The 22361-nt window shown below is 43.3% G+C and overlaps 13 protein-coding genes across 13 annotated transcripts; 3 read left to right on the top strand and 10 right to left on the bottom strand.

Annotated features, from left to right (window-relative positions):
• Positions 1 to 240: 240 nt before the first annotated feature.
• AOL_s00004g122 (uncharacterized protein) lies at positions 241 to 1700 on the top strand (the record flags this gene model as incomplete). Its single annotated transcript, XM_011118772.1, has 2 exons — positions 241 to 1141; positions 1216 to 1700. The coding sequence occupies 2 exons, from the start codon at positions 241 to 243 to the stop codon at positions 1698 to 1700; spliced, it is 1386 nt and encodes a 461-aa protein (XP_011117074.1).
• A 930-nt stretch (positions 1701 to 2630) lies between these two features.
• On the top strand, positions 2631 to 4161 carry AOL_s00004g121 (uncharacterized protein; the record flags this gene model as incomplete). The annotated part of the gene is made up of 3 exons (XM_011118771.1): positions 2631 to 2887; positions 3278 to 3564; positions 3641 to 4161. 3 exons carry the CDS (start codon positions 2631 to 2633, stop codon positions 4159 to 4161), a joined length of 1065 nt encoding a protein of 354 aa, XP_011117073.1.
• A 1008-nt stretch (positions 4162 to 5169) lies between these two features.
• On the top strand, positions 5170 to 6860 carry AOL_s00004g120 (uncharacterized protein; the record flags this gene model as incomplete). The annotated part of the gene is made up of 3 exons (XM_011118770.1): positions 5170 to 6326; positions 6446 to 6602; positions 6699 to 6860. 3 exons carry the CDS (start codon positions 5170 to 5172, stop codon positions 6858 to 6860), a joined length of 1476 nt encoding a protein of 491 aa, XP_011117072.1.
• Positions 6861 to 7254: 394 nt separating this feature from the next.
• AOL_s00004g119 (uncharacterized protein) lies at positions 7255 to 8664 on the bottom strand (the record flags this gene model as incomplete). Its single annotated transcript, XM_011118769.1, has 1 exon — positions 7255 to 8664. One exon carries the CDS (start codon positions 8662 to 8664, stop codon positions 7255 to 7257), a length of 1410 nt encoding a protein of 469 aa, XP_011117071.1.
• A 2169-nt stretch (positions 8665 to 10833) lies between these two features.
• Positions 10834 to 11577, bottom strand: AOL_s00004g118 (uncharacterized protein; the record flags this gene model as incomplete). Its single annotated transcript, XM_011118768.1, has 1 exon — positions 10834 to 11577. The coding sequence occupies one exon, from the start codon at positions 11575 to 11577 to the stop codon at positions 10834 to 10836; it is 744 nt and encodes a 247-aa protein (XP_011117070.1).
• A 586-nt stretch (positions 11578 to 12163) lies between these two features.
• AOL_s00004g117 (uncharacterized protein) lies at positions 12164 to 13330 on the bottom strand (the record flags this gene model as incomplete). Its single annotated transcript, XM_011118767.1, has 1 exon — positions 12164 to 13330. One exon carries the CDS (start codon positions 13328 to 13330, stop codon positions 12164 to 12166), a length of 1167 nt encoding a protein of 388 aa, XP_011117069.1.
• An 846-nt stretch (positions 13331 to 14176) lies between these two features.
• AOL_s00004g116 (uncharacterized protein) lies at positions 14177 to 14605 on the bottom strand (the record flags this gene model as incomplete). The annotated part of the gene is made up of 1 exon (XM_011118766.1): positions 14177 to 14605. The coding sequence occupies one exon, from the start codon at positions 14603 to 14605 to the stop codon at positions 14177 to 14179; it is 429 nt and encodes a 142-aa protein (XP_011117068.1).
• A 69-nt stretch (positions 14606 to 14674) lies between these two features.
• Positions 14675 to 15178, bottom strand: AOL_s00004g115 (uncharacterized protein; the record flags this gene model as incomplete). The annotated part of the gene is made up of 1 exon (XM_011118765.1): positions 14675 to 15178. One exon carries the CDS (start codon positions 15176 to 15178, stop codon positions 14675 to 14677), a length of 504 nt encoding a protein of 167 aa, XP_011117067.1.
• Positions 15179 to 16296: 1118 nt separating this feature from the next.
• AOL_s00004g114 (uncharacterized protein) lies at positions 16297 to 16938 on the bottom strand (the record flags this gene model as incomplete). Its single annotated transcript, XM_011118764.1, has 1 exon — positions 16297 to 16938. One exon carries the CDS (start codon positions 16936 to 16938, stop codon positions 16297 to 16299), a length of 642 nt encoding a protein of 213 aa, XP_011117066.1.
• A 904-nt stretch (positions 16939 to 17842) lies between these two features.
• AOL_s00004g113 (uncharacterized protein) lies at positions 17843 to 18190 on the bottom strand (the record flags this gene model as incomplete). Its single annotated transcript, XM_011118763.1, has 1 exon — positions 17843 to 18190. The coding sequence occupies one exon, from the start codon at positions 18188 to 18190 to the stop codon at positions 17843 to 17845; it is 348 nt and encodes a 115-aa protein (XP_011117065.1).
• Positions 18191 to 18905: 715 nt separating this feature from the next.
• Positions 18906 to 19430, bottom strand: AOL_s00004g112 (uncharacterized protein; the record flags this gene model as incomplete). Its single annotated transcript, XM_011118762.1, has 1 exon — positions 18906 to 19430. The coding sequence occupies one exon, from the start codon at positions 19428 to 19430 to the stop codon at positions 18906 to 18908; it is 525 nt and encodes a 174-aa protein (XP_011117064.1).
• A 1122-nt stretch (positions 19431 to 20552) lies between these two features.
• Positions 20553 to 20996, bottom strand: AOL_s00004g111 (uncharacterized protein; the record flags this gene model as incomplete). Its single annotated transcript, XM_011118761.1, has 1 exon — positions 20553 to 20996. The coding sequence occupies one exon, from the start codon at positions 20994 to 20996 to the stop codon at positions 20553 to 20555; it is 444 nt and encodes a 147-aa protein (XP_011117063.1).
• Positions 20997 to 21774: 778 nt separating this feature from the next.
• AOL_s00004g110 (uncharacterized protein) lies at positions 21775 to 22191 on the bottom strand (the record flags this gene model as incomplete). The annotated part of the gene is made up of 1 exon (XM_011118760.1): positions 21775 to 22191. The coding sequence occupies one exon, from the start codon at positions 22189 to 22191 to the stop codon at positions 21775 to 21777; it is 417 nt and encodes a 138-aa protein (XP_011117062.1).
• Positions 22192 to 22361: the final 170 nt, after the last annotated feature.

The raw sequence follows: 22361 nt of genomic DNA, 5'->3' as shown, positions 1-22361 counted from the left end.
GATAAAGTCTATAGTAACGAATATTATATCGCGGATCGATCTTCGCAAAACTCTTTTTGGACTGCATTGTCCCTTCGATATCGATACTACCACGCCGGTCGTGATTTTCTATTCTTTCACTCTTTATTTTATTTCTATTCTACTTTCGTTCCTTTTCTATTTTATCGATCTGAAAATTTGAGAAAATTAAACTATTGCTGGCGATAGAATAGCCATATCTAATATTAATAAAGCCCCAAAATGAAGTACTCACTCGTTATCTCGACTTCAATCCTCCTCAGCACATTCACCACAACCCTCGCCGCACCGGTAAACCCATCAACTGCAACTGTACCAGCTGCTTCTTCAGACGAAGGCGATGAATATATCATCGTACTAGCCCCAGCCGAAAAGCGTCCATGGGGCCAAGTATTCACAGACATGGGATACAACATGACCTCCCGTGCCCACGATATTTCAGTAAACAAACACACCTTCGGTACAAACTACGGTGACCTCCGTACATTTGGCAAAGAGTTCCGAGCCTTTACGACTCATATGAAAAGCACAGATGCAGCTAGTTTAGCTTCACTTCCCAATGTTCTATCTATCGAAAAGGATGTGAAGTGGACTGTTAAAGTACAGCGGTATAATGATACATTTGGAACTCATAATGTTAAGGATAACAAATGGAGTTTCCCGATTGTGAAACGACAGGCACAACAAGATCAGTTGAACCAAGTCGTTCAACAAAGCACCGCGCCATGGAATCTTGCCCGTATTTCCACCGCCCAACCATTAACTTCCAATGGCCGAGAGGTGATCGATTTGAAGTTTAATTACCAGTTCGAACGATCCTCTGGCTTGGGAGTCGATGTTTACATGCTTGACTCCGGTATCAATACTCAGCATGTGGACTTTGGTGGCCGTGCAAAGATGGTGTTTACGGCTTTTGGGAATGATATTACGGATGGTCACGGACATGGAACTCATACGGCGGGGACAGTGGGGTCTACTACGTTCGGAGTTGCAAAGAATGTGAATCTCTTGGGGGTTAAGGTGCTTGATTCGCAGAATGCAGGATCTCTGTCTAGTTTTGTCGCTGGAGTGGATTTTGCACTATCTTCGCATTTGCAGAGGAGGACACAGCCGGGGTTTAAAGGTTTGCTTTTATATTCTCCATAAAATCTTCAATTTTTTAGGCTATTATACTAATTTTTTCAACTTTATCGATAGGATCGATTATTAATATGTCCCTCGGCGGCCCCGGTTTCGCACAGCCATTGTTTGATGCCCTCCAAAGAGCCACCCAAGCAGGAATGCACGTAGCAGTAGCCGGTGGTAATGATAACACCGACTCCTGTCAATTCTCTCCAGCCCAATTCTCACAATCACTTCCAATAATCAACGTCGGGGCTACCAACGTTGTTGATCAAAAATGGGAAGGATCAAACTTTGGAAAATGCATTGATATCCACGCACCCGGTGAAGGAATCGTTAGTACTTCTAACAAGGGACCACAAGCTATGGAACCTATGTCTGGAACTTCTATGGCTTGCCCAGCGGTCGCGGGAGCTATGGCGGTGGAATTGTTTAAGAATCCGAGTTTGGATCCAGCGAGTTTGAAGAAGTTGATTGTTAGCAAGGCGTTACCTGGAGTGCTTCAAGGTGTTACTGGTGGGAATGTGTTGTTGAATAATGGATTGAGGGCTGTTGGTTGATCGTCTTTTATATACTATCCTTTCCTTTCCTTTCTTTTCTTTTCTTTTTTTTCTGTACTTTCTTCTTCGGATTTAGCTTGGGATCTCATTGATAGCGATTAATTAATATATCACGAAGTTACGACTAAATGGAGGTCAGAAGTAATGCTGAATGTTCAATGTGGTCTCGAGCGAGTTCTTGCCTTCTCCTGTGCACGTGGAGTTACATTTATATATACCGACCTCAATTGAGGTGGCCTTAAAAACGCTCTTGAACTACCTTTATAGCCATATTATCAATTAGGCCACTTCACCTAATCCGCGAAATGCAAACAAATAGTAAATTAAATAAAACCTTCAAGAGAATTCAGAAGTATGCTTATAGATCTAAGACTGGTTGCATTTGTGAAGATAGTTGGTCTAGCTTTAAGTTTGCATTTGCATTCCTCAGCTTAAGATCTTGGCTTGGCCCGTTTCCTTGACACAGCATCTCGAACCTAAAATCTATAACAGTAAGTGCTATTACCTCCGACATCCTTCGGTTTTCGAATATATATTCCTGTAAGTTTCCGTTTTCTCATGGGAGAAAAGATGAACACGCAATTCCTATTCGATTTGTCAAAAAAAAAATAGGAAGAAGTCAGTCGAATACACAGTTGCAGTTGCGGTTGCAGTTGCGGCGCAAAATGGTCAAATTGGAAAACACCAGCGAGCTAAGCTAAGCTGACATTTCGCGGTCCTATAAAAACCCACAGATAGTTTACAGCCGGAACGATGCCGGCCTTACACGGTCCAACATCAGCTAGCCTGCAGCTTTCGCGGCACTTCCAAAGCAGCAATAGCTTCAATTCGAAACAGTTGATCCTGACATCCATCTTCACCATCTTCCTCCTCTTCGTCACTTCAACAACTTCAATTTCAACAATAGAAAACAAAACCAGCGTTTCAACAATGCATACCCCAGAGACACGAATCCTCTCCACACTGGTGGAATCCCTAGATTGCACAAGCGCAAGAAACGATGACATAAACCTAACGTTCGATTTAAAACCCCGAGCCGATGGGCTCGCTCACGTCGTCGACTGTCAGAGTTGGATCGAACTTAGTATACCCGATAATGTGGGGACAACGGTAGAAATACCGTTTGTTAGACCCAATCAGTTCCCGGGTAATGGCCCACCATCGGTGTTGATGACCATCAACGGCCGGTATGCAGGTAATTCAGGAGTGCAAATGGATACCGGTTCGGTAGGTTAAACAACAACAACACTTTTTTCCTCTTCTTCTTCTTCTTCTTCTTCTTCTTCGTGATTTGTTATGGAAAGAAGCTAATGATTTCTTTGGGGTTTTCTTCTTGTGAGGTTGATGTAGACGGGGATAACGATTGGGAAGGGGACCTGGATTGAGTGGTTTAATGGTAATTGGAGCGAGGCGGTGAAGTACGAACGAGGTTGGAAGTTTCTATCCTCCTCGAAAAAATTATATTCCGGTAAGCTTCACATTCTCCACGGTATGGACTAGTGTATATACTAATTAACGAACAATGGGGAAACTCGAAAAGGTCACTGGGTCCCCACAACATTAATATTCCACGGTAGAGCAGCAAACGGTACCCGAACCGACCTGTTAAAAGCCGTAGTACCGGTTCTGGTCTTCGACACCTACTACATCTGTCCAAAGTTCACAAACGACCAAGGATCGGTCTGTACCGCCCCAACAGACCAAAAATCCGGGAATATAACCGGGTTATACATGGGTGTTGGATTCGGTCGAGAGCAAGATGGGATGATTATGTGTACACCTGATAAAAACCCACTGTTGAACGTGTACGAAGTCAACGGGCAGAATGTCGCGGGACCGAATAATCTTAATAAATATCATCTTGGTTCGTATTAACTCAGTTTATTGATTAATATTCATACCAAAGAGCTAGAGCTAAGTTGATAAACACTTATAAATAGGCTACATCGTTCGATCCGACTCTCTCGTCTGGGGCCTCACCCCAACAAACATAAACGGCTTCAGATGGGTGTCCCTCCAAAAGCAACCGAACGCAACAGACTATCGCGACTGGGCAATGGCCACCCTCCAAGTCTCAATAAACAACGGAAAATTCCGCAGCGGCTCAATATTAGCAGATACAGGTGTCACACAGATGTACCTATCGTCACCAGACGTACCGAAACCCATCCCCCCTTCTTATAAGATAAACTTAAAGATTCCGGATATACAAGGTTCATTGGGAGGATATGTGGTTACGGCGAAGAGAGTGGGGGGGAATGCAACCGCTGGCTCTTCGGTACCAGGAACGGCACCGGCTTATGTTGGAGGTACGAATACGGCGGGGATTGTTAGTGGGCCTGGGGGAGGGGTTTATGAACGAGTATTTGTGAATACGGGGAGTAGATTTTGGAATGGATTCGAGGCGGCGTTTGATGCTGCTGGAGGTCATTGGGGGGTTTTAGAGAAATCAACCTCATGAGTATAATATAATATACATCGGTCATGGGCGTACACATGCACATTATTTTGGGGGTTCATATGGCGATATAAAGTCTAGTTACTTATACTCTAGCTTTTAAGCATATCAGCGGAGGCGTTAGCGTTATCATTATGACAGACTACTATACTAACTAGAGCATCTGGGACTCGATATATATAAATACTTAGTATATATTTAGAACGAATTTATGAAATACTTCGTCGCTTCCAGTCCCTAAGTTTGAAAGTGGATATTTCCCTATCCTCGATAGCTAGTTTCATGCCTATTCTATGTGGATATCTATTCTCGACTGTAATTCCAAAGAATGTATAGCTATCATCGGTGATAAGGTACATACAGTATACTACCAGGAAACCCACCCCGGCCCAACGGCGTGCAGGAATTCTGGGTGTTTAGTGTAACCTTCGCCAGGAACAGCCGTCGATAACCTTGTTTGAGCAATCGCATCCGGGAAAAAACCCTGCAAAGACTCTGTCGCTTTGACTAACAGAATTCAGCCGACATTTAATTACTAACTATAAGCTTATCCCCTGTAAGAAAACACTCCACCGTCGAAACATACCCGCCGGTAAGCCGTTGCCTTTGCTCCGAACTCGCGTCTTAGCTTGGGAAAACAACGTTGGTCGCTGACTCATACCCCGACTTCTCCCCTACTTCTCCCCTTCTTCTTCTTTTTCCATTGGCTTGAAGGTACCATTGATGTTCGTTCCAGCACCTGCAGGGGACAGAAGACCTTCAAGTATAAAGTAAAAAGAGTTCACGATCCTTTTTTTTTTTTGGAACTTTATAGCTTTATTTCTCGGTCGCATTGTTTTCGGTTCGCTTTGTTAGACCCCTCCTTCGGTAACGAACACCCCACCATCAGCAATTGACTTTCTTTCTGGGCCGTTATCGATAACGACAAGAAGATTCGAAGAAGATTCCAGGAAGTGAAGATTGACCGACCAGCAGCTGACAACATTTTAATTGGAATCGAATAGTCACATCATGGCGACTCCTCCGGTACATCTGCCTCTCAGCGAGGCTGCTCGCGGTGCAGCTCGTCTCAGAACTTCATTCGTCGACTCAGCCCGACCCGAAGCCGCAAAGGCCCTGGCAAACGAATGGGCGCCTTCGTCCTGGCAATTGAAGCCAATCAAGCAGGAAGTCATCTATCCAGACCAAACCGCTTTCGAAAAGGCTCTATCGAAACTTGAGTCCTTGCCGATGATCGTCCACCCGACCGAAATCAACAACTTGAAGTCCAGCTTGAAGGATGTCTGCGAGGGCAAGGCCTTCTTACTCCAAGGTGGAGACTGTGCCGAACTGTTCGACTACTGCACCGAATCACAAATTGATGCCAAGATTGCACTTCTATTGCAGATGTCATTAGTTTTGATCCACGGTCTCCGACTTCCGGTTGTTCGTATCGGTCGTATCGCCGGCCAGTTCGCAAAGCCACGGTCTTCACCAACGGAGATCGTAGACGGCAAGGAAATCCCTTCCTTCAGAGGCGATAACATCAACGGCTTCGATCCTAGCGAGCGTACTCCAGAACCTTCACGTCTCGTCCAAGCGTACTTCCACTCCTCGACAACCCTCAACTACATCAGAACCCGTCTTGGCGCTGGATATGCCGACCTACACCATCCGTTCAATTGGTCTCTGTCTCACATCCAAGACTCGGAAGTCAAAGCTAAATACTTAAAGACAGTGGAAGCTCTTACCGATAGTCTCAGCTTTATGAAAACGATTGGTGCTGATACCGCTAGCTCGTTGCGTGGTGTAGACTTTTACACAAGCCATGAAGGTCTGCTTCTCGAGTACGAACAGAGCTTCACGAGGAAATGGGCTCCCACGCCGGGTGTCAATGGCGGCCAGGAAGGATGGTATAATACCTCTGCACACTTCATCTGGATCGGAGATCGAACGAGACAGTTGGATGGTGCGCATGTTGAGTATTTCCGAGGTATTGAGAATCCAATTGGTATCAAAGTCGGGCCATCTTTCAAAGAAGAGGAATTCGGAAGGCTATTGGATATAGTGAATCCTAGGAAAGAGCCTGGGAAGGTTACATTGATCACTAGATATGGATGTGATAAGGTTGAGAATATTCTACCGGGGCATATTGAGGCTGTGAGGAAGACTGGTCATCCTGTTATCTGGTAGGCGGTTTCTCTTACTTTCTCTCTCTCGTTGGAACTGAAAAAGGCTTTGGGAAGAATGTGATGAAAGCGAAACTAGAATTTTGCTGACCAGGTAATGTTTACGACGTACTTAATAGGCAATGCGACCCAATGCACGGAAATACGAGATCATCGCCCGGAACCGGTTTGAAAACACGACAGTACTCGTCGATTATGTCAGAGATCTTATCTGCACTGAAGATTCATAAGGAAAAGGGGACTTGGTTGGGTGGTATCCACCTAGAACTCACCGGTGTAAGTATCTATTTCCCCCTTTCTTTTTTTTTTTAAAAAAAAAAGAGAAACAAAACTGCTTCATACAATATATATTTATGCTAACGGGTGTTATAGGATAACGTTACCGAGTGTGTCGGCGGTTCAGAGGGCTTGACCGATGAGGACCTTTCTACGAATTATCAGACTTACTGCGATCCCAGACTAAACGAGAAACAGGCTTTAGACGTCGCTTTTACGATTTCGGATTACTACAGGAAGAATCCGTTTAACACATGAGTTTACTTTCATTACTTGAATTACGTTCATTTGTAGTCTTGGACGTTCATTGTTTGAATCATGTTCATTCGTTGAATATTCATGAAGAGGGGGTGAAAGGAGTCATTTGTAAATAAGTCAAGTCAGGGCAAGTAGTCAGCCCATAGCTGCTAAAAGTCATTCTGATATTCACAATAGGAAACATGATTATTCTCATTTCCTTGTGCAATACCTCTAAGAATTTCACCGTGAATGAATGAGTATAATGCTGAACATCTCCTACTGCTTTGTACTAATTTTATGAAGGGGTTTTTGCACTCTATATTTATTATATCTACTAGGTCTCTAACTCTACTAAATTACAAGACAAGCTTTGCAGCCGACAAACAAAGGAAACATGACAGGATGAATAAAACTAATAGTAGCTGTTGTAGCCAGCATTGGATTGCTGGTACTCATAAGGGTTGGATTGAGGTTGCTGGTATCCGCTGTTTGACCCATATTGACCCTGATTGCTGGCTTGTTGCTCGTATCCATTGCTGTTGCTTGCTGGCTGTTGGTAACCATTGTTATTGGCCTGTTGGTAACCATTGTTATTGGCCGCAGGAAGTGGAGGCTGTTTTTGACCAAGAGCAGCATAGAGGCAGACCTCCCACTTTTGATAGCAGTATTCAAGTCTGTAGCTTTGATCCTGAGGAGTACGAGCAACGATACTTCCACGCTTGAACTTCTGCTGTCTTCTCGCCTGTTCTTCCCTACAGACTTGAATACCATCGTCACAATGCTTACGGTTTGCATCACCGGCTCTAGAACCCGTTTGTGGAGTTTCCTTAGGTGCGGGAGTACCGTTGTTGTAGTTGCCATTGTTATTGTTATTATTGTTGGTCTGTGGGGTCTCGTAGTTTGGAGCGGTATTTTTATTTTCCGGCTGCTGCCCGTATGTATTCTTCCCGGCTGAGGAATCATAACTTGGCTGTTGTCCGCTAGTGGCGTAGGGGTCCTTGTTGGCGTTCGGATAGATATGCTGTCTACCATTGGAACTAGCACCGGTGTTCACCATGTTATAAGCCGTAGCACCGATATTACCATCGATAGACGGACCGGGCAAGCTATAGCTATAAACGGCCGGATCCCCCCTCTTAGTACCGACGTTCAAACCGGATGCACCACGTTGATAAGCCTGTAGGAGAGATACACCCTGCGGATTCGACTGTCCCGTGCCACCTGTAATCTCCAAGTTGAAACAAGTAGGATAAAACTGCACTCCATCCGCAGAATTTGTACTTTCCAACGAAATCATCTCATGTCTCATGATATAATTCCCTGATTTTATATTCTTTGGTAGTTGAATATTCCAAGCATCACCCTGCTTCATCATCAAATCCGTCGCCCAGGTATTCTGGCCGGCGTCGAGAAGTCCAGCTTCTTCGATTTTAAACCATTTGAGTTGTAGGTTATCCACAGCACTGCAGTCGCCGCCACATTCGGCTAGGTATGTTAAGATGGGACCCTTGTGGGCTTCGGGCCATTGGTTCCAATGGAAGGTTATCTTACTACCCGCGGGGGCAGCGGCAGTTTGTCGAGCGGGTTTGGCACCGTTTTGACATAATAGAGAGTTTTCGAAACGGAGGATGGCAGGACCGTCGGCGTTGGCGCCTTGCTGTGAGGCCCAGGGTTGGGTTATTCCATCGGCGTAGTTGCCGTTGTATGGGTCGAAACCTGGGTAGGATTTGCCGTTGATGAGGACTTCGGTTACGAAACCGTGGGCGGAGACGGAAGTAACGAACGAGATGAGGGTGGCTAGACCCGCTAATGTGGACTTCATTTTATATATTTTTTATAAATATATACTATAGTCTATAGTATATTTGGATGTATATCTTTAGGAGGGTATGATAGTATAGAGAATGGAAATAGCTGCCTGCAGCTTGTGAAGTATCGATATCTCTGATATGGGTTAGGAAATAATAGGTAACCAGACCCTATATAATTATAATTATAAGAGAAGAGAAGAGAAGAGGACTATAGAATGAAGTGCAGATGATGATATCGAATTTAAAAAAAAAGGAACCAGAAACCGGAGGGAACAGATGGTATTTGTATTAGCCATTACATTAGTGGTCCGCTGCACCGTTAACTGCTAACTTAGCTATGGTATAGTCTGGTATTGCATTGTTACTGAACTGTGGCTTGACAAAACACGCCCCTTCTTTACCCCCCCAAGACGTACTAGTTTACTAGGTACCCAACGGTAATACGACAAAAAAATAAAATAAAATAAAAAAAACAATGAGAAAATGGCCATACCAAATTAAGAACCAAGGGCGCATGCCCGGCCGGGAAGGGTTGTCTTTCCCTGAGCTGCAGACTATGCATTGTAGACGTAACTGCCTGCCCGAAAAGGACGAGACTAGTCCGAGTGTGAGTGTGGTCGTGAGACTAAACCAAACTTGTTGTTCAAAATTCTCCAGTTCGATTCGGAACCGCTGTCTGGTGTTTTGTGTAACGCCTTTCTTCTCTTCTTCTCTTCTTTTCTCCTTTTTTTCGTTGTTATTACTACTATTATTCTATATAAAATACTATATATCATGATGATTGAGGAGTGACTATCAATTGTCTATATCATTTATTCAATTGAATTCAATGTTTAGGTGTAGTTATTGAAATGAATGGCGGGCCTGAAGGGCTTGCGCCGGGAACCTGCATTCAAACGCTGGTTACAGGGATCCTGAGACCAAAATTATATAATCCTTGTTACAGAACACGGCTTGGCGCCATTGGCCTCCGTCAGATGTCTTACTTTTTTCTCCCTTGACCGAGATCCAGATCCAAATCTTCGCATAGTTCTCTTCGATGTATTCTTCACCCTTGGTTCAGGGAGAGAGACAAAAAAGAATTAGTGGTCAGAGCTCCCAAAAGCGCGGGGAAATAAGCTTAAAGAAGGTATCCACCCCCGGGAATCGAAGTTTGGAAACCATTGTAACCATATGGCCATGCGCATTCACATGCGTCATGATCAGGAAACACGGAGTACCCACTTTTTTACGAATCTTCTTGCTGTTTTTGTACTTTACCGAAGGGATGGATCGTGGGATCTCCTTTTGAGCCTCTCCATCTTGATCTGAATCAATTCTTTCAGCTGTTCTTTGACAATTCTTTGCCACAATACTTTAATTCTTCCCCCCCGGCGCCCCCCCGGCGCCCCCCTGATCTTTCCTTATTTAAATATCTTATGGTATCCCCATGTCAATCTGTTGCTCGGTAAAGTACATACTTACATGTACTTGCGACGATTAATATTTGAAAGCGGGTAATAGTTACCAGGCCGTCGCTTAGCATGACTTCTATAGGATACGACCAGGGGGGGGGCTTCGATGGCTTATGGAGGGCCTAGAAACGCCAGGCTATTTTCGAATTTTCGAGTTTTCGAATTTTTTTTATCTTAACCCCGGTCAGTACTCGTATGCTTCCTTGGTTTGATTAAATATATTACCTAAGAGCTTTAAGCTCCCAAGCGTCAAGAACCGTGGCACCAGCTTGTGAAGGTTCTGACCGTCCTCTGGGCCTGCAGCGCTGGTATCACTTAACAACTTTTTTCTCGATCGGTCTCTTCGGAATCGTTTCATATGGAAAGGGAGTATTCGAGATGTCAAGTGATGAGTGGATGTATTGCAATTTTAAGACATTGAACCGCCAGGCCAGCCGTGTGTGGCTGCAAGTCTCTGACATTTCCGATGCAAATTGTATCCTTCACTTCCTTTCACCCTGAAATCAAAGCTTTAATGCCCTCCAGATGATTGGATACAGCTCTTAATTAACTTCAATAATTCCACATACATGCATACATACAAGAGAGTCCAATTTACCCCTCCTTCCTCTTCTGTGGTTTATTTTTCTATCGATCGTGAATTGAATATCATGAATCCTAACTCGAGGAAATCGCATGCAATGGTATACCATACGACCAAGTATACCTCAGCAATTGGTCGGAACTTCAATCCGAACGCCCCGCTACCACCTTTACTTTCCTCCCATTACCACCAGGTTTTACATGTTCAAACCGCTTATCCCTTCTCTTACTCCAACTCCCGCTCCTCTCGTCTACCCCTTCATCAGCCCTTAAGCTCAAATCACTCCCATTGATGAATTCACACCCCTTACTACTATAAACCCTTGTAGCATCGACCAATCCCACCTTCCTATTCCTATTCTTCTTATGCTTTAGCTTCTCTTTATCTACACTCTCATTGGTTGTTTCTTTCCCACAACACGGCTTGGTACCATCCCCATCATTAATATTCGGTGGGTCGGTAGAAGTATTGGTAGTATCACTACCCGCCACTGCTCTTGCTGCTCTTGCTGCCCCTGCTGTTGTTGTACGTCCCCCGCGAAGTAGTTGGCCTTTAATCCATTTCCTGGCTCTGATCCTTCTCATAACCTTTTGTAAACCGAATACCACCCCTGCGAAAATTAGGAATGCGGAGAAAAGGGATGCCCAGGTTATTATTGCTGGGTGGGAGAAGATGGCGTTTGTGAGCATTGTTTCGTTGGTCATGGCGTTGGCGGTTAGGTATGGTGAGGATGGGTTTATGCCTGGGACGCTACGGGATAGAGATGGTAGTGATGAGGAGGAGGAGTTGACGGTTAGGGTGGTTGTGACGGTGGCTGTGGATGTTTTTGTGGATATTGATATTAGATATGAGAGTGAAGGTGAGATTGAGAGGTGGACCGCTGGCATTTTTTTTTATGTAATTTTGTGAGTATATAGATTTGAGGTTATGATCATATCGATATGGAGCTGGTTATATTGAAGCTGGTGATAGTTTATCATCATGCGTGTAACCGGTGAGATCTCGAGGCTCAATTGATAAAATGTTTAATCTCGAAGTTTACTTTCCTTTAAGACTGACTTTCGCTTGATATCTTAATGGGTCACCACTCATAAATCCGAATGATACATTTTAATTTCTTTATTTTCAGCATTTTTGGAGTCTTGAGATGATACCGAGACCGCGAGGACAGAGGCCAAGAGTCGTGAGGACGTTGCCTTTGAAGCTCGTGAAAAATACAACAGCTCTCTTGCGTTGCCTGTTAGCCATATTCCTTATTGTTCCAAGGAGGTTTAGTTAGTATTGAGTTCCATACTGAATACTAAGACTTTAAGGTGGTCATGAAGATTTGAGTAGCAATTAAGAAAATATCTTAAAGACACAATTCCGCGAACTTTTAGTATTGTAAATATATTAGTATCAGTATATCGGTAAACATAAACAAAGCTTCAAACAAAACCCCAAATTTAAATTAATAGTCTATATCACCGCCCTTCAGCTAAGTCTTAATATACTCTCAGCATTAAACTCCTCCGAAGGCTGAAGATCAAGACTAGGAGTTTCAAGACTAATACCAGTAGTACCGGCCCCATACGTATTCTCCGTAGCAGGAACATCCTGCCCCCCATTCGCGATCCCAATAGTTTCCTCCGCATCGACAAAATTACCAGTCGAAGTCTGAACTTCAGGTAGCTGCATACCCGGCAAAACAACCGTCATAGGACTAGACGGTGCAACCTCAAGCATAGCAGCTTCAGCCGCAGCATTATTCTGTATCCAAGTCTGGTCGGATATACCCTCAGGAACAGGAGTATGTGAATCACTCCCTCCAGCACAGGATTCACACCCCGTAGAACCATACTGTGCGCAATTCGAACAACCCACGGATCCCGACATTGCAGCTGCGGTTTCGATTGACAATGTAGGATCTGAATTACCCCAAAACCCACCGGTACCGGGGGGCATTAACTCACTTCCCCCAACGTTAATAAACCCCAACTTCTCATCATTGTTAAAACTTTGAGTACGAAAAGCAACTCCAACCGAACTATCCGTAACAAATCCGGTTTGTTCTTGATCGGTATCAGCGCTACGAAAATCCCTAACACTCTCAAGATCAAGATCTTGACTGGAATTATCCTTGATACCCGCACCGTCACGTTTTGTGACTGTGCCAGCGGCAGCAGCGGCAGCAGCTCTCTTTTGTCGGAATTTATTGACGAGGGCGAAGACGGCTAGGGAGACGACTACTAGTCCGATCAGACAGGTTATGATGCCTATTATTAGGTCATCCTTTTTGCCCATATGTTTGCTGCTGTTGCCATGATCGTTGTTGCCGCCGAAGCCGCCGAAAATGCCACTGTTGGGACGGTTGTGGTGTTTTCCGCGTCTGTTGCTGCCACCACCTAGGATTTTGGTTATGTCCTTGAGGGTTTTGGCGGGTTTGTTGAGTTTGGGGTCTTTCATTGTGTCAGATGTTGGTGGTGGTGGTGGTGCTGACGGTGGTGGTAGGTTTGATGGTGGTGCTGATAGTAGTGGGGATGAAGGAGGAGGGGGAGGGGGAGGGCTTGGAGAGAATGAAGAAGATCCAGAGCTGAAGAGGCTTTTGACTCCGGATATTCCAGATTTGATTCCAGATGTGATTTTTGAACCCCAGCCCATGTTTATTGGTAGAAATATATATTTATTTTGAGATGGTTCTAGGAGTATTTTGAGGATTGGTCTATAGTAAAGTAGAGAAAAGCTTAGCAGACTTTGGTAATAATTATTATATCTCTACGGAGTCGATTTGATAACCCAGAAAATCCGGGGAGGGGTATGAGGTAAGGAAGAGAGGTGGGGCGGGTAGTGTAACGGGGTTTGAGAGAGTTCACTTGATTCCATTGATCTTTGGATCTCCGGAGGCGTATGTTTATCGATGCCTTTGAGGATTGGAGTTTGGAAATTTATTGTGATTAATTGGAGAAACTATATAGATCGTGATAATAATGAGCTAGGTCTATTTTGGCTCAGCTTCAACAGCTTTGGGATTTATAAAATCTGGGATACCTTATGGTTCATGTTTTGTATACAGTAGAAATACTCCACAAATGCTTATCCGCGAATTGTTTATGGGTGTTATGTTGGAGAAAACCTTGGATGGGGTTTAAGGAGAACTTGCTCAATTGTTGCTTATAACGCCTCATGGATACAGAATGGCTGTAGGTACAGGTCTTTCTTGTTCCTAGGGGAGTGAAACATCCTTCGGAGAATTTTCTTCTTTAATTCGGCAATTGTGATTGCAGTCGACGGGGCGGTTTGTCAATGATGGTAGTGATTAGGGGCCTATGCTATAGATTAGTCTAGGTGTGCTATAGATATAAGTTTTGAAGATCCTGTTATAATGAAGCAATCGAGGATATTGTGATATCTATATTTTTATATGGCACGTTTGTGAAGAAAGTAGAAAATATTTGTAAGTATTCACAATGTTGAAATATACACAAAAGAAGGGATAACTTTTGATATCTAACCTACACGATCCTGCGCGAGGCCTTGGGTATCGTGATTTGGATCAGTCACCTGCGACTGAATTCCATCTATAACCGGAATCCCGTTCAACTCCTCCTTCTCTTCTACTTCCTCTACGTCCTCATTTATCTTCTCTTCCATGACTACACCCTTTTCATCTTCTTCTTCAACTTCTAAAATCGGCGTGAAGCCTTCTTTTAACGATTTCTTTCGTCTTTGCCATAGTCTTTTTGATTTCGGTGTTGGCATTTTCCCTAATCGAGCTCTTTCCTTCTTCGCCGTGCATCTCGGGTTGCATTTGGTCTTCGGTGTAGATAGTGCTTCGACTATTGAAGAGTGGTATGCTATAGCAAATATTGGTGCCGTGATGATAGTGGTCACCAAGAGAAAATTAAGAAATGGGATTTTGAGGTTTATGGTACCCATCGGATCTTCTCTTTTTCCTGTATTTCTTTCTCTTTTTTCTTTTCTTTATTTCCGTAACTGTGATCAAGGTCACTTGGTAATATCGGTCTTCTTTTCACTGGCCGGAGATGTACTCTCAAAGCACTGTTCTAGATGCTTATTTCCAACCGAAGGCCTTGCACCCACAGCCGGCAGCGGCCTCGGGGCTCGACTCCTCCCTCTTTCTACTACCTCCTCTTTCCCTTCAACCGTATCCCTAGAAACCTCAGACCCAGCTCTACTAATCCCACTCTTTTCACCACCACTCCCACTTCCACTACCACCACTACCACTACCAACCCTAGCCCTCCTCTTTTCCAATACTTCAAGCTCCTCTCTCCTCTTTCTCGTCAAAACCTCTCTTCTATGTCGTATTATCTTCGGTGTAATAACTGCCATAAGCAGTAAGAAAAATAATGCACCGACGGTGATTCCTACGCCGATTATGGCGTCTAAACCTGTGATTTCGGCTGGTGGTGGTGGTGGTGGCGGCGGCGGTACTCCTCTTTCAAGTTGTTGATGCTGTTGTGGGTGGGAGGCTATGGTGGGAGACATGCCTCGGGTTTTTATATCTGGGGAGGGGAAAGTAGGAGGTGTGCTCGTGGGAGGTTTTGGGAATGGGGGTGATGAGGGGCGTAGATATATTTATATATAGAGAGGGAGCTTGGTATGTATGGCAGAGAGGGTGGGACCTTTCTTTTTAGGTACTCATTTTGGTTGAGTGAGTGGGCTTTTTTGATATAAAAAATAGGTATCCCACTGCTAACTAGGTAGTTTCAGGGTATAATTATAATGGGTTTAATCAGGGTATGGCAAGGGTAAGTTGAAGACTTAGACTTGATTTGGTGGTTATATCATGTGGAATTATAAGATTTAGGAAGTGGTATTTCCCTCTCTCTGCAAAAGAAAAAAGCATAGATAGTTTTTTGGGGAGGAAAGACGACAAGATGGCTCGTGAGGATTTGAGAGATCTAGAGAGTGTTTCAGAGAGAGAGGGATAAAGCGAACAACAAGTGAGTGAGTGAGTGGAAAGGGAATGTTGCATATTTTGCGTTGGTCAGAGGTTGTTTTCGGGTTGATATCGATACCGATATATCGACATGTAGCTGGATATTATTCTCATATATGCGATTGGGGGAGACATTGGGATATAGAACCGTGAATTTAAGTAACAATTGATGGATTCTTGAAGAAAATGTTAAGTATTTTATATGAAGTTTTGTGGACCTGTCGGGCCAACTAGGTCGTGGAATGCATGAAATTGATACCTATTTCATTAATTAATTTTATATGACTAAATGCAAGTTAGAATAACCAATTACATATATTATTTTTTGCTCATTGCTTGACTGGAATGGCTGCTGGATCGTTGGATAGTTCGAAAGGAATACGGTGGTGACGAATTATATATAAATAGTTATCCCATTCTATGTTCTATGGATTTGAGCCATACCCGCTAACTACCTAGGTAGGCTGCACCTTTTTACTTGAGGTATACCTTCAGTTAGACTTTACTGTAACTACACCGATATAGTGATATCTCGATCTTTTGTTTCTGAGTGTTAGTACATGTATAGATGTACTGCCACCCCTGCATTTGCTCCTAGTAATATAAATCCAAGAGCTTATATAATTATGATAATATCTATGATTATATCATCCATCTTACATTTCTACACGTATCCATCCCAAGCGGTTTCATATGTCGGCGGCCCAGTATTGCTTCTATAAGAAGGTGGTTTATCCTCAGATTCTGTAATAGAAGGCGCCGGCACTGACGGCGTCTGTGATGGTGGTGGTGATGTTTGTACTGGTGATGTTTGTACCGGTGGTGTTTGTGCCGACGACGACATCCTCCACCTCCTCCACCTCTCCCTTCTAGTACTCCTCATATTCGAAACTCTAGCCACAGGACTCGGCGTCCTAACCATCCCCATCTCCGCATCTTCCGGCATCCTGGGTAAAGTTACCCTAAACATCCTCCCACCCCTGATAACAGTAATCGGTCTTCTCGAACGACTGCGTGGTGACCTATATTGTTGCCAATTTCCATCGTAACTCCCCGGTGGTGGTGTAGGTGGATTCCATTCGTTTCTTCCGTCTGCCCTCTCACCGCGCATTTTTCGAATACACGCTTTTAATATTGCTATCGCGAAGACTAGACCACCCAGTCCGGTTAGGGTGGAGATTACTATAGTGCCCATTCGGGATTCTTCGGCTTGGGATTCTGGGGAGAGGGTTCCTTGAGGAGGGTCCTCGGAGGTTGGGGTCGGGAAGGTTGACTCTATGATATTTGAGAAGAGTGAGGAGCTCATTCTGGATTTGTATTAATATTATATATATTGTGGAGGATTGAGAGTAGTGTCGACTTCAAAGGGGTTTGAGGTTATCGTGTGAAATGAATGAGATTGCGAGGAAGTCTGGTAGTTGATTATGACAGGGTAGATGAATATTACGTGGATACGTAATTAGTTTGTGTACGCGCTATTAGACTTCTATAATCCAAGTCCTTCTTTGCCCCTTTGGAAGTGAGGCCTTTTTTTTACCTTTTTGATTTTGCGGGGACCGGAGGATGAAAGTTGGCTCGATTGTGAGATATGTATGTTTGGCCGATTGGAAGGGAAAGGTTGTTAATATGATGAAGGAAGATGAGCAAGTAAATTTTAAAAGCCAAGCTGACTTTAATATGAGCTTCGATCTTACATATCGTCCCATATATAGAACTTAAAATTTCACTACAGCTAGCGGATGAGTCGTCCCGTATGAAAAGTACCATTCCGCATCAGATAACTTAGTACCGTTGAATTGATAACTTTTGCGTTTGTCTGGGGTGTTAAAGTCTTTAATTTATTAGTTTGGAGTCTGTACATGTAGTACTATAGTTATAAACAGGTTATCTATTTTCCATGGGGTGTTATCCGTAGAGCTTGTATATAGAGCTGGTATTAGCCTTTTAGAAGCAATTGAATTTTTCTGAGATATACGATATTTAATTGTAGAATTACTGTCTACGGTATGAATAGATGGATGCTACGATACATGTTCGATGCATTCGAAATATCGAACAAATGTTGATTTGTGACTTCATCCGATTCTCAAAGGACGTGGTTAGCTAAAGAAATGCAATTTAGTATCTTTATTTAATCCTGGCCTTTAGATACAAAGTTCTTAATCCTTCGAGCCAATAAGGTCTCCATCGCTCTGTAGAGGTGAATGTGGTCAATCCTCAAGACTTCTATAAGATGGCGGTCGACTACGCTCTAAAGTAGCAGTATCACAGCTACTCCCCTTTCCAGCACAACTAACAGCCCCCAACTCTAACGCCGAATCCCCCCTCCATTCTCTTTCTATCCCATCTCGTGTTCTACCCGAGCTCCATTTCTTTACTTCCTTTTGGTGACGATGGCTTCGACATCCCACACATTTGCAACTTCGGATGCACTTTCGGATGAGCAAGGTGCCGACTATAAGGACCACAGGGCCGAGGATTATTGCTAAAACGATTGCTAGCATAGCCTCTGAGCTTAGCTTTTTGATGCTTTCGGGCTGGGAGTACGCGGTGCCCATTGTGTGATATTTGCTGTGTAGCTTGACTGTGAGGAGGCCAAGGACCTGGTTACCTGGAGAAGGCTATAACTATTTCAGTACAAGATGTGAGTACCTTAGGTCCGGACTTATTATATAGAGGAGTATGGAACTTACTATTGTAATAGCCTGGGGGTATGCTATGTATCTGGCACAGCTTTTGGTCGGATCAGTGATTGTTTGAGGGCAGTTTTGTCTGGACTGAAGTGATTCATGGAAAATGCGTCTATAGATATAGGACACATTGCTATATCATTCTCGGCGTATCCAAATTTAGGGACATATTACATCAGATACACATGCTTCTTAGGTATATACATATACATACTATAGATAGAGCAAATGCAAAGAAATACAGTAGCAGCGGCTATAAATATTAATATCAATACGCTTTTTTAGTTTAATAGCTTAGACCGGCTGATAGTTGTAAATTTCACAGATAGTTGTTTGATGGGATCTTTGAATATATATAATTGCCTAAGGATTTCCTATTGAATTCACAATAGCTCTATTACTTTGAGGAGGAATGATTCAATATACATTAGGTACTTAAGTAGATATATAAGTAGTATATAGGCACAGTACATAATTAGCCTTACTTGGATACGCCGTCAGTGCGTTACATACTGAACTAAATGCTCCCCAATTAAATAATGAGTTTCAATTCCCAAGAGTCCATCCCAAAATTTCTCTAGAACTAACCGTGAATTGATGATGAAGTGTACGGGGGCAATTCCTGAAACTGCGAAGAGTACGGTGGTGGCTTCTCACCGTCACCTTCTCTCAGACCCCCCTCCTTATTCTCATTACTCTCACTACCTTCATTATTCACATCATTCACAAATCTGCCCCCAAGTATCCTAAACGTCGCCAACTCATTGACTCCATTCTCCTCATCATTACGCGCCTCCCTCTTCCAAGCTCTTTCCCTCCTGCAGTGGCGAATCGCACATGTGATACACATGAGAAATATGATAACACCCGCACCACAGATTATCCATCCGAAGGTATCAACCGTATCAGATACATTAATTCCAACCGGTATGTCGTTAGGATGTGTGATCGTAACAGAATCCGGAATGTCCACGACCAGATCAACGTGATCTTGGTGGAAGTGTTCGTCGACAGGGAACTCTTGGCCCTTGGCGAGGGCCAGACCGACAAGGATACCGAAGACGGAGCTTAAGAAGCGAGGCTGTAGAGAGTGGGGAATTGGTGTCATATTTGTAAGGCCGAGGGTTTTGGTCTTTGGTCTTTGGTAGGTCTTGGGATTGAAGGATTTGATGATATAACTGGGAGTGAGTGTAGATAGTCGAGGGAGCGGAATGGCTGGTGGTACTAGAATATACTATACTATACTATACTGATTCTTGAGGTCATTTAGTTCCCTTAGATGCGACATCACTACCTCTGATATCCAGGGATCAATTCTCTCTGACTCAGCGCTGAGAATCGTCGCACTGATGTCGAGCTCAGGTATTTAGAGAGACGTGCATCTTCTATATCTAGCTACGATCGAAACTATCGGCGCGATCAGACATAATCAGCACTAGGGCACCTCGAACTAGCTCTTGTTATAATTAAGTTAGCGATAAGCCTATATATCGACGGACATTGAGGAGGAAAATTCCGGAATATCACAACGTGGATCGAGTTTACACGTGCGCACGATTCTTACCCTAAATCTATACCTAGTATTAATTACTATGGTAGAATATCACGTAAATAAATAATTATCTAGGTAAATATTAAATAGAATTCAGGCAACCGACTATGAGGCTTATAGCCTATACTCATACATTTTTTGATGATAATTAAATTTATTTGCGTATTATTGCGCTTTAAATGGGCGTCTGAGTATTATTTAAGCTTAAATACAGCTAGCTAGCTAGCTTCGAAGCTCTACTCAAGGAAATATTATTATCAATTATTAGTATATTATTAAGATCTCTAAATCTAATTCATGATCAACCTACTCGTCGTATAAGTTTATTAGAATCCTCGTGCTAATTTTAATACCAAGCTAATTGAGTATGGCTTGTGAATACATTTTCTAGGTAATTTTGTATTGTATACACGGAACTAAATATAGTAGTAAATTATGTGTCCTTTAAGCTCTGCCGGTAACCCCAAATGCTATTAATCGGTATATACAAACACAATGAATTGATAGGAAGCTATATGTAAAGGTAGGTAGGTAGTAGCTAAGTACTTGTGTCGTTGTAGAGCGGGAGTATCTGAAATGCCAGAGGTAGTGCCGTGATTTGTGTCTGCACGCGGGATAAATATCTAGGATATTTGAATATTTACTATCCCGTAGCCTGCTGAAATACTTTTTATGACTCTAAGGAGTTAGAACATTCGAGCTAGAACCTTCATTAAGTGTAGATTCACCCATATCCTTCATTTCGATCGAATCCCGGATATCCCTCGAATTCGAATTTGCTTCGAGACCTTCTTCTTCATCGCCAGCCTGTGATCTAGATATATAATCAAGCATCTTGACCATCCTCGCCCACAAATAGGTTTCTCCGAAGCGATAGATCCACTTAAAGGCAGAAAAAACCCAATCTCCAATGATTACGCAGCAGAGCAAAGGTGCAAAAAATGCAGTTAACAGGCAGTCTTTGATGCAATGCTCTTTATATTCGGCTAACATCAGAAACCCACCCACAGCAACGAGGGCGAAGAATATAAGCACAGTGGCCAGGCCGGTATCGATCGTGAATTTGGGTGGGCCACTGCCGAGGGCTGAAGGTTGGGGTGATGCACTTGTGCTTGTGTTCATTGTTTCAGTTTAATTTCTCTTTGGTATTCTTCGTATTCTGCGTCTGGTTGCGAATTCGTGAAAGAGGTAGGTTGGATTAAAATTTGATCCGTGGGGTAAATTTTACTGTAGATGCTGACCGTAATTTTAAGGGGGAGAAACTTGGGAGTTAACCGCGGAGGCTCAGGCTGCCAGTTATAGGATAATAAACGTCGACGTAAATTATGAATACCCTAATTGGGACCAATGTTCCGGCGGGTGTAATACGAGAGTCGAGGGAGCAATCAACTCATCTCCGTACTAAAGATAGACCAAATACTAGAAAGTGAGCAAATATTGATCTATAGATGATAGAACGGATGATGAGTGGGCCAACGATCAAAACAATAGGCCAATAGCCAAAACGTACCTAACGGGCAAAATAATAGGCCAACAGACAAAATGTGACGACGCTGTAGAGACACCGGGCTCATAACCTGATAGAAGAGATGATGAGTGGGGAAGGAAGAGAAGCCAAAAGAGTCCTGCAATATATATATATATCTATATATATATATATATATAGATAGATAGATAGATAGATAGATAGAGATCAACAGGAGATCTCTAACATACAGGCGTAACTCAGAGGTATTATAATAGCCTTTGAAAATGAGGACTATAATTAAAATAAACCGGAGGTTGAATCATGATGGAATGGCTGGGATATGACCCGTGTTCTTTCCCATGGATTAATAGGCCTTTGATCGATTCCATCAATCGTTGACGTCCCGGCCGGCCGTCCTGACCAATTCGATATTTAAGTCTTGAGTTTGAATCGCCGATACAAAGTTTTCAAACGATCGTATATCTCGTCACCGTCAAGCCCCAAAACTTTGCGTAACACGCCGTAGAGTAATATACTGGTGACCGTCAGTATAACTAAGATCCAAAATACACCCGTCATGATAGGATGCAAATAAGTTGAAGTAGGATCCAAAGGTGTATTTTGGCTGCGCAGCGTATCCGCTGGAGATGTTGTCATAGATGGTGACAGGGCGGGTATCGTTGCGGATGATGATGATGATGATGATGATGATGATGATAACGACGACGGCGAAGACGATATCAATTGGGTTATGGTTGTCTTGGTTATGGCCGATTGTGAGAGCAGGGTTTGAGATGTGAGCAATAGAGTTGGTGTTGGCTCTAGCCAATTATATGGTAATAGGCCCATCTTTGAATGTTGAGGTCTCTGACTTGGATAGCGGGTACTGGTTTTAAATGGAGAGCTCATGAGAGCCTTGAGGGGAGAGCTAATTTATTAATCACGTTATCTGATTTGAACAGATAATCCTTCCATCCGAAGTGGAATGCTTTACTATTAAGCTAAACGTTCAGGCTGTT

This window comes from Orbilia oligospora (genome assembly GCF_000225545.1).
Source record: "Orbilia oligospora ATCC 24927 unplaced genomic scaffold scaffold00004, whole genome shotgun sequence".
NCBI lineage: Eukaryota > Fungi > Ascomycota > Orbiliomycetes > Orbiliales > Orbiliaceae > Orbilia > Orbilia oligospora.
Note: the sequence above shows the minus strand (reverse complement) of the source record. Positions and strands in the feature narration are given on the sequence as shown.